Source organism: Aulonocara stuartgranti (assembly GCF_965226115.1).
Source record: "Aulonocara stuartgranti genome assembly, chromosome: 17".
In the NCBI taxonomy this organism is placed as follows: Eukaryota; Metazoa; Chordata; class Actinopteri; order Cichliformes; family Cichlidae; genus Aulonocara; species Aulonocara stuartgranti.
In genome coordinates, this window is record NC_138953.1 from 12,138,160 (window position 1) to 12,149,335 (window position 11,176).

The following is an 11,176-nucleotide window of genomic DNA, read 5'->3' on the forward strand; positions in this document are numbered from 1 at the left end:
ACTTGCTGCAGAAAATCTGTATGCTATTCATTAATGAATCTTACCCCATCACCGTATTTAGCTCTGCCTTTTTCTATTAGCCTATGCTTCAAACAATATCACTTCCAGTTTGCCCCACAGCTCTTCAGTCTACATGGACTCTGCAAACTGATTTTCTCATTTTGGCTTGACTAAATTAGCCAAATATAGTGAGAAAGCATTCAGGTCAGTTAGGCAAAGTCAGACAGGAACAATCCACTTCTTTCCAACACAGACTAAACTATCTTGCCTGTCCTCTGTCTTTCAGATGAGTTCCAGAACTTTGTTCGAAGGCTTCCTACATTCTATGCTATGAACGCATCGGCCATTCAATATTTCTGGAAAACGGAGCCGACCATTCTCCAGCGCTACAAACAGCTGGAGCTCAGCACCCAGCAGCTCCTGAGCAAAGCACGACGCATTATCAACAAGCTCTTCACCCTCAGCAAAAGGTGTCAAACTCAGCCCAAAATTATTATGCTGAGAGAGAGGTGAGAAATATAAGTATTCCTGCTGACCTTTCTGTGGATACAGATGTGTTAGGCCGTGTGTTTGCGCGCATGAGTGTGAAAAAATAAGCAAAAATTCCAAAGCCTGCAGCCACATTGCAAGTCCTTTCAAGCACGTTGCAAACGGCAGTGCTCATTTATTTTCCTCAGCCCGCTCTGTGCGCAGTGCTTTGTTATCCCCTGAACTAGGCATTATGCTAATAATACACACAATACATTAGCACTTTGATATTCAACCGAGGTCTCACTGAAGTGAGCTATAGTGTCACACCTGATGACTTGGCTGCACTCCCAGTCCGGGTCTCCTTTACATTCAGGAAATCAAAGTTATCCTCCTGTGAAATTAAAGTTTGCAGTGTTTCAAAGGAATATGCAAAGTTTGGGCCATTTTTCCTGTTGGTTAACTTGACTGCAATGAAATCATATACTAAAGAAAATCTGCCGTGGATCTTCTGTTGATCATTCCATCTATTTTTGTGTTTTTCTCCACAAAGTTTAGCTATAGTCTGCAACAAAAGCTTATGAAAAAGAAATGTAATTATGTCAGTGCAGCTGAAGTATCCAGGTTTATTTTAGGAGCTATTTCAGGTGAGAAACCAAATATTCATCCTCTGCAATGTGATTTTTTTTTAAATAAATATAGAGCTCGAATCTCCAATTGCCCCCACCTTCATTTCCTCTATAATGAGGGAATATATCTCTGTTCATTCAAACTGTACATATTTACCTATAAAATCTATGGGAACATACAGTGTTGTAAGTCATGTATTTGGCTCATACCTGATTTCTTACTTGCAGTTTTTTTAAATGGAGATTTCATTTATTAAGGAGAAAATGCTTTCCAAACCCACCTGAATTAATCACATTTTTTGGAAAGCTGGGTTCTATTTTATTAGCCACATGCAGACCTGATTACTGCCAGACACACTAAATCAAGAAATCCCTAAAAAATCAACCTGTAGAAATACGTTATACTGGCGTCTGAAGAAGCTCAAGAACAGATGAAAAACAAAGTCATTGACATCTACGAATAGGGTTACAAAACCATTTCTAAGGTTTTGAGATTCCAGTGAACCACAATGGAGAGCCATTGAGAAAATGGAGAAAACTGAAAATTGGTGAACATTCCCAGGAGTGGCTACTAAAATTACTCCAGGAGTGCAACCATGGGAGATTTCCAAAGACCACTGCTGACCTTAAAGGACACAAAGGCTCATCTCACATTTGTCAAAAACCATATCAATGATCCCCAAGAGTTTTAGGACAATATTCTATGGAGTGACAAGGCAAGAGTGAAACTTTGCAAGGTTTGAGTCCTGTTACATCTGGCAAAACAAACATAGCATCATAGAAAGATCACACCATCAGTCAAACATGGTTGTGGTAGTATGATGGTCTGGGCTGCGGTTTCAGCAGCTGGACAACTTGAAATGGATGGCTTGATGGCTGAAATGGATGCAACCATGAATTCTACTAGAAAAATCTAAAAAAAGAATGCCCGTCTGTCAGTTCATGACCTTAAGCTCAGGGACACTTGGGTTATGGACAATGAGCCGAAAGACTCCAGCAACTCCACCTGGATGGTTAAAAAAACCCCAAATGAATATTTTGCAGTGGCCTGTTAAGGTCTGTGCTTAAATCAGATTGAGCTGCTTTAGCATCACCTTAGACAGGCTGTTTAATTCAGCTCTCCAATGAGCCTGAATTAAAGCAATTCTACAAAGCAAAGTGGTGATGTGAAAGACTCATTGCCAGTTATTGCAAAAGCTTGGATATAGTTCTTGCTACAAAGGGTGACGCAAGCAGCTATTAGGTTTAGGGGGCAATTACTATTTTACATTGAAGTGTAACAAATATGCAAAAAACTAAGAGATCAAGAAGAGGGCAAATACCTTTTCACAGCACTGTACATATATGCAGTGTTAAATTCGGAGTTGCTGCAAGCACAGTTGTGTTTGCTTACATTTTTAAGCAAGGTAAAGAAAAGGTTTTATTTCCTAAAAATAGAACACAAAAATTGTTTAGTTCACCTGAAGTAGTATATTTAGGGAATCCAAATTTTTATTTGCAGACTCAAACTCAAGGTACTGCACCACTTTAGTATATGGGTTTTCTATACAACCAAATGAGCTATACTGACACTTATTTGCAAAGATCTTATAAGGGAATAGAAATGTATTCAGGTTATTACCATTATAGATTGACCATCGCTATAGGGAAAAGTGTATTTCTGATATTTAAGGGGAAATGTATAAGAGCGATAAAGGCAGATTAAAAGATTGGTCAAAATCATTGTGGCTGAGCTCTCAGTCCTGCACTAGTCATACTACAAAAGATTCAATACAACGACAAATGGTTATTTTTTCGCATGATTTTGCATTTCTGTTTCCAGATGGTCCCTCATATCATATTAACTTGATTCTTAATGGCTTTCAGCTCCAGTCCTAAGCACTGTTTCCTCATATAGCATCATAATGCTGCAGAATCAGATGTTCCTTAGTAGCAATTTATGCAAATTAGGTGCGACCGAGGTCATTTACAGCTATATTCTTAGTAATATCTGTGCTGTGCAAAAAAATTAAAAAGATGCAAAATGTTCATCCCTGATGGAAAATGGTGACAGGTTTAGTAAATGTTCCCATCTGTGTATAAAAGCTTGCAAACAGCTAAATTACAATGATGAAATAGGCGACTTGCAGTGTTTTGAGCTGAGATGAATCTTCAGACAGCAGAAGAATGTACTGCCCTTTGTCAATGTAATAGTGAATAGTTACATATATATATATATATATATATATATATATATATATATATATATATAGCAAGAATATACAAAGATTTTATCCTCATTTACCTTACATATCATACCGCCCTGTACATAATGGCCCAGCTCACAGAGGATTTGTTTTTCATATGGAATATTTGTACATCTCTGTAGCCATTATTCATGTTCCAAAGCTTCACAGTCTTTGTGAGATGAAGACAACGCAAACATAAAAAAAAAAATGTAGGCTGTTACATTGTAAATCCATTTGGAGTTTCTTTTGTAACTTTCTAGTGCAGTCTTTGGAACTATGTACAGTATTTTTTTTCCTTTTATTTTTTTCCATGAATACAAGAGGTGTCAGGGCAGCCGTGATGGAGCTGCACAAAAACAACTGATAGGCGGCTTTTTCTGTGCTTCCAAAGTAAATAAATGTGGCTTGTAATGGAAAAAATGAAGTGTATCTAGTGCAGAGGAGAAGTTTTCTTCACTAGTCAAAATGTACGCTGTGGCAGAAGGAGAAAGTTCGTTTGTGGCATTGATCTGTGTGAAATGAACTGACAGACAATGAACAGATTGCAGAGTGAACACCCGGCTTCTCTTTTGCCCATACTGCACACTGCGTCTCCATGACAGTTTACATGTCCTGCTGACAAAATGTGCTTATGATGGCGAGACAGCTTCCTCTCTCTTGCTGTGCACAGTCTCCACTCTGGAGGTGAGATATGCACAACTGACTCTCGCTGATGAGTTTCAGACAAGCTGGGTGCCGTTAACACTGTTAACGCATTACATCGACTATCTTTTGACAAAATGTCACCAGATTTAAAATTTGATTTGAGGAAAAAGAAAAAGTCTTTTGCTCCTTTCTGTTTTTCTCCACATCACACTGACTGCGCTCACTGTGATGCTGGAATACTAGAGGGGGCTTGCCGGTTCAAAGCACTTATAAAATAAGAACAAAAAAATGGTCTCGAAACTAAGAAACACCAGAAGCCTTCTATAGACTTTAGCTCTGCATGATAATTATTTTTTCCTAAGATATGCATCATTAGTGAGTAAAAGTACAGTACACTGGAGGGAACAAATTATAGAGCTGGAAAACAAAAAGAAAGGAAAAGAAAAGAAAACGCAATCACAAGTTTATATATTTAGTTATTTTTACCACTGGAAGGTGTTCTAAGCCATGTTTCTTTTTAAATAATTGTTTTCTCAATTAAAGTGGAAAAAACACATTTGAATATATTGCTTTTTGCACAGAACTGACAATACAAGTGAACTCACAATCATTTATTTCCATTTTTTTCCTGTAACTGTGAAGTCTGCAGCAGCAGTATGTTAGTTTATCCAGCTGTTTAGTACACAGTTTCACCCTTATCATCACTTTGCTTAGCTTCACCATTTGTGTGTATTTTTCCAGCCCAACTAGAATCTAGAGACGCAGGACTGTGTAGACGAAATCCATTTAAATATGTTGTGTAAGTTCAAACACAACTCGATCGTATCCAGTTTGATAGCTGGTTTAAAAATTGACTCAGTAGAATATTACATGTATTATAGCATCTTCTTTATAATCAATTGCTTCATATCCAAAATATCAAAATGTTCTTCAAAAATGTTTTGCATATATTTACTGCATTTATTTGTTGCAGTAAATATATGACACAAATACTATACTTTCATAGTATTTGTGTCGATATAGGAATATATCAAATGCTTTTCCAGTCAATGTATTAAACATTGAGAAGCTAAAATAATTTGTGGAAAAGGGTAAAAAAGCCTGATTTAAGAATTACATCTAACATTTATTCATCTATCTGTCCATCCTCTTCTGCTTATCCTTATCATTGTCGCAGGGGTCTAGAGCCTATCCCAGCTATCCCAGGGCGAGAGGCGGGCTACACCCTGGCCAGTCTGATGCAGGGCTAACGCTACTGTTTATCATGGGATCAAATTCCCAGTGATACACACACTCACCAGCACACACACAGTGCAGTTTAATTTCTTTAGTCTAACAACTGTTTGAACAAATGGTACTTTTCCCTTCAAAATTATGTTTTTTAGATGTAAATTACTTATACATGCACTTTTGTTTCCCTTAAATTAATTTACCAGCTGCACACGGCTACAGCAACAGAACAGCCACTCTGCTAAAGAACAAAAGTGGATTAAAAAAATCTGACAGATGTGGAACATAGCAAGCGACAGACTAATTTACCACATTATGTTCCTGTCATGCATTCCATCTGCTCTTTCATTCAGAAACAATTTCGGTATATTGCTTCACCGATATAGTTTGTGGCTTGGAATAAATAGAGCATTTTGCTAATCATATACTATATGTATGGTTCTACATGTACATAGGGCTAGACTAGACTCTGCACGTTTCCAACTTAAATAAATGATGTATTTTCCTAATGTGATCTTTATCAGCCTCTTATTAAACCTAATATTGTTTTATAGGAAATTTTGTGTGATGCCAAAGCCGAAGCTATGTTTTGATTACCATTTGTGGTTGCTTTGGTTGTTTATGCTTTTAACAAGAGTGTATCTTTTTAGTATTTTCAGCTCTGCCCAAAGTAAACAACATAAAAATTGTAACGTAATTAGCATTAGCTTATTTTACAGAGGGAGACTTTCCAATTACCCAATTAGCTCGTTTTCTTAGCACTAAATATAAAATGGGTGTATTTCTAACTCATCATCTTTTTTGACCTTGCATATTTGTAGTGAAACGACAAGTGATCCATCTATAGTAGGATGCGTTTTAGACTGGATAAGTGGACAGGAAATCTTTTCTACAGGGATTTCATGAAAACATTGAAGGATTTGAATGAATCGCTTAAATGTGGGACTTGCGTAGCAGGCATTGGTCTCTTGAGATTATGATGTGATACAGAACAAGCAATGACTGTTGATCTCCCCCATAATGCACCTTCCCTCCCCTACAGGGTCTAGTCAGGAAGCAGGCAAAATTTAACTTAGCTGTGTTTCTTCAGAAAGCACTTAACCATGCATATGAAACTCATAGTTTCAATCTGTTAGTTAAAGTAATGACTCAGTTTTACTCCTTACAGTGCAAGAGTTGGTTGCTCTAAATTACATTTAACATATTTTCATGTGTCATTAACGAATCATATAGAGCAGGAGAAGACAGAGGGACTTTGACATTTACATTTCATGGCTTCATAATTGTGAAGTGCCGCATAACTGCTATATCCATAGCCATATTTTCATTTCATGCCCACATATTTATTGTTCAACTTCCCATCTATATCCACTGCATCTCTTATTTATAGGCAAAAATCTGAAAAGAAATACATGCAAGTGTTTTTTTATTGTTTATATTTTTTAAGTATGTGTGAGGAAAAACGCTTTTTCTATGCTGAGTCATCTCTGTTTTTGTTTATAGATTTTACAATGTAACAGCTTCCACAAAGAAAGAAAGTATGCACTATAATTCTTAAAAATTAAAATACAGTGTTTATTCTTAATGAAATTTGAAATTACTCAAAGTTATATGACCATCTAATAATTACTCAGCTTACCTAATGTGAACAATCAGGAGCATTTTATAAATATTATATTTGACAATAAAGTAGAAACTCAACACCCAACAAAAGAGAAAGCACCTGATGTAAGCATAATGACCCGAAAGGGAAAAGAGATGTGAGCGAAGACAGTAAATGGGATTGTGAGACTTCACATTGATGAAAAGCATACGTGATGATCACTATCAAACTAAGTGGCTCACAGGTTTTCTCCATACAGAGGAGCATTGAGTTTGTCATCAAAATATAGATTTTTTTGTTGTTTGGTTTAGAAACAATGAGATTAATGTTTGAAGCCATGTGATTCTTGTGTTATGTACTCTGCATCAACAATGAATCTTACCCACTGCTCCATCTCTGTCGCAGGCCCTTTAGCTACTGGCTGAACTACATCCTCTCCATCATGTACTGCAGTGAAAACAATCACATCGGCTCTTACCTGGAGGAAACCCGGAGCTGCTCCTGCCCTTATGAGCATCCTCCCTGCCAGGGCTTGATTCCATGCACAGTGGGGGAGGGCACCTCCTGTGCGTCATGCTCCTATGAGAATCGCTCCCGCTGCGCCACCTGCAACCAGGGTTACATGCTGAGCCAGGGTGTGTGCCGCAACGAAGTGCCAGACTCCACTGACCACTACATAGGCTTTGAGACTGACCTGCAGGACATGGAGCTGCGCTATCTTCTCCAGAAACGTGACAACCGCATCAGCATTCACGGCATCTTTGTAAGCAATGACGTCAGGCTGAATAATTGGTTTGACCCATCGTGGAGGAAGAGAATGCTGCTGACACTGAAAAGTAACAAATACAAGTCAAACCATGTCCACATGCTCCTGGGGATGTCTCTACAGATCTGCCTTACCAAGAACATTACTCTGGACCCCATGTTGTCTGTTTATATCAATCCGTTTGGCGGGAGCCACTCAGAGAGCTGGATCATGCCCATTGAGCAGAAGAACTATCCAGACTGGGAGAGGACTAAATTAGACCTTCCTTATGACTGTTATAATTGGACTCTGACTTTAGGCAACAAGTGGAAAACATTTTTTGAGACAGTGCATTTTTATCTACGGAGCCGGATCAGGGGCACCTCAAGTAACGGGAATGGAACTGTATATTATGAACCCTTGGAGTACCTGGAATCGGGACGAAATCTAGGCTACATGAAGATCAACAGCATCCAGGTGTACGGCTATAGTATGCACTTTGACCCGGAAGCGATCCAGGACTTGATTTTACAGCTGGACTACCCATATACTCAGGGATCGCAGGACTCAGCCCTGCTGCAGCTGCTGGAGATCCGGGATCGGGTCAACAGGCTTTCCCCACCAGGAGCTCAGCCACTGGACCTGTTCTCCTGTCTGCTGCGGCACCGGCTCAAACTGTCCACTACAGATGTTGCCAGGATCCAGGCAGCGTTGCAGACTTTCAGTGCCAAGCAGCCAAACTCGATGGAATACGAAACAACCAAATTATGTAGCTAAGAAGTGGGCAGGTGGCCAGGCGCACAGATGGAAGAGCAGTCACCACACAACTCTGACGATAGTTAAGAGCAATTCTGGAGCAGTGCAAGGGACATTTGGGGGACATGTTATTTGTTGTCATGGGTCTCAAGAGTGCATTTGAGATTCTTATATCAGCTTTTGGTATAAATTTGTATTACGTCTTAGAAATAAGGAGGATTTCACCATACTTGCCTCATTGTTTGATTTTTTTTCTCTCCTGATGAAAACAATAACTTTAATAGTTATTAATATGAATTTCAATATTTGCCATCACTGATATTTTGCCAGCGTGCTGATGTTTGTAGATTGCACAAATCTGAATTGCTCACATACGTAAAAAAAAGGCTTTTGCTGATAAAATATTACCCAAGCAATGTAGTCACCTCACTCATTTCATTTCAACACCAGCATGTTCCTCGCTACATTTGCTTTCTAAAAAAAAGCCCACCATAAGTAATTGTTTTAATATCACAGTCCTCCTTCTTTGGCTGGAAAATTATGGGCACTGTGTTCTTTTTGCTTTTCATATCATGATAAAATCACTCATTTTTTTAAGCTCTACTTCACATTTTTGTAAGAAAATAGTCATTGCCATAAACAAAGTGAATAAATAAATGCTGTATTACTCCAGATTTGCTGACAAACAATGTATCATGTTCACAATATATGTTACATGTGCTCTTATTTTTATAATGCTGTTGTTTGTGAAGCAAAAGTTACAAAAACACTGTCTATAAAATGTATAATACGATTTGTTAATACACTAAATAAAATACATTTTTATGTGTGGTCTGTACATGGTGTTCTTGTGTACATAGATGCTTTTCTAAATTTATAATGAGTTTATCAGATTTATGATAGGGATTACTAACATTATTTATTCTGTTGTCACGTTTCAAAAATGTCACTTTTGATTTTGATGCTCTCAAGAGACGCGACTGAACAGCCAGTCAGTGGCATGCAGTGTGACGATGTCACATTTTATTACCTGCTCAGATTGCTCCGAATCCCAGCCAAGCAGGTGCTAAAAGAAGTACCTGATACCAGGTAGTATCAGGACCTAATGGAAAACCGTGGCGAACCATGGTGAGTTGATCCAAGTAGGTACTAATGGAAAAGGGGCTTAAATGCGACATTTCCAATTCATTTTTTAAAAGAATCATTCCAAAACAAAGCTAGATATTGTTACACTATGACTACTTCATTTTATGTATGATCACTCATTTTAAAGGTCACCTAAACAGGACAGTGATATCATTAAAGATGCTGACAGCTACTCTTGGTGCTGCTATCAAGAAAACATTTTTGATTTGAATAGTAGAATCATAATATTACTAGTTTCATTTGTTGTTTAGTTATTGCTCAGTATTAACTTTATGAAGTTTTTTAAATAATTTATCTATTTGTCTAAATCCAAATCTGTCCTATGACAAAACCCTTACTCGGTACACCCACAATCAACACCAGTCTCCTTCCTACTTTTGCAGCACTTCTTTACTGGCAAATGAACTAAATTCACACAGCTATAGTGATAACGCGAGAACACTTGAAGAAACTATTGCCATTGAACTGACTGCCAATTTCAAAAACCACAGTTTCATTGCATGAAATAAATCAGTCCACGCCTCCCACCTGAGCTGCTCACAATGATCTGCAATCACCCACAAATACTTTTATTTAATAACAATTCTGATTAATTTTGAGTCTATTTAATTGGGTTATTTTTCCAGTATTTTCAAGCCCTCACAACTTCGTGAGCGCAGGATTGAAAAACATTTAGCATAGAATTAATCAAATATGAAATATTATATATATATATATATATATATATATATAAGATAAGATAAGATAGAACTTTATTAATCCCTCGGGTGGGTTCCTCTGGGAAATTCGACTTCCAAAAGCACAGCAACGACCGAAGTTACAGTTACAGAATTGTTATATATATATATATATATATATATATATATATATATATATATATATATATATATATATATATACATACACACACACACACACATATATAAATACAGAGACAAATATAAATAAAATATACAAAGGGGATAAATAGAATAAATAGGAATAAAAAATAAAAATACAAGTGAATTGCACATTTCAAGTATTGAGTCTATTGCACTGTTGACTATTTACAAAAAGTATTGCACAAGGTATTGTACAGTGAGGTGAAGAGGCACTACAGCTTAGTTGTTCCCCCCTCCTTTGTCCTCCTGTTTCCCCTCCCTCTCCCCTCCAGAGAGGAGTTAAACAGTTTGATGGCGTGTAATAATAATAATATTCAATCAATTGAAAAAATAATCAATAAAAACACACAAATTGTTTGCAATTTACCAGTTAGGAATATTTCTATTGTATGAATATATATACAAATATATAATAACAAAATTACAACAACATTTTTAACATGACTGCATGATGAGAAACACTCATTGCAGGAATAGTTCCATATCAGAGGAGTAAGAAATACATTTTTACACCTACTGCATCCCTGAACTTCAATATTGTGAGATTTATAATGACATACAATCCTATGCAAAAGTCTTGAGTCATTCTTTTACATTTATGTTATGCAATCAACCATGCAGTATTTTAAGGTTGGATGGACAGCAGATCTCCACCAGATCGTCTTCACCTCAGCAGCAGCAATCAGGTTCTCTGCAGCAAAAATTTGAATTCCCTGAGAATTAATATTGTTGCTCCATCTGTTTTAGTGTTTTCTTCCCTCATTTGGATTCCTACTCCACTCCTCTGTTTGCTGCTCTGAGGACTTCTGCACTGCCTTCAGCTTCAATTCTGTTGGTACCTGAAA

At 37.3% G+C, this 11,176-nt stretch overlaps 1 protein-coding gene across 1 annotated transcript in view; it reads left to right on the forward strand.

The window, feature by feature from the left end:
• LOC309692844 (BMP/retinoic acid-inducible neural-specific protein 3-like) overlaps positions 1 to 9,123 on the forward strand; it is a 68,449-nt gene extending 59,326 nt beyond the window's left edge. The window contains exons 8-9 of the mRNA XM_082511673.1: positions 287 to 509; positions 7,209 to 9,123. Of these exons, the coding sequence (XP_082367799.1) occupies positions 287 to 509; positions 7,209 to 8,325 (1,340 nt within the window). The 3' untranslated portion in view covers positions 8,326 to 9,123. The remainder of the gene's footprint in view (positions 1 to 286; positions 510 to 7,208) is intronic.
• The last annotated feature ends 2,053 nt before the right edge of the window (positions 9,124 to 11,176 follow it).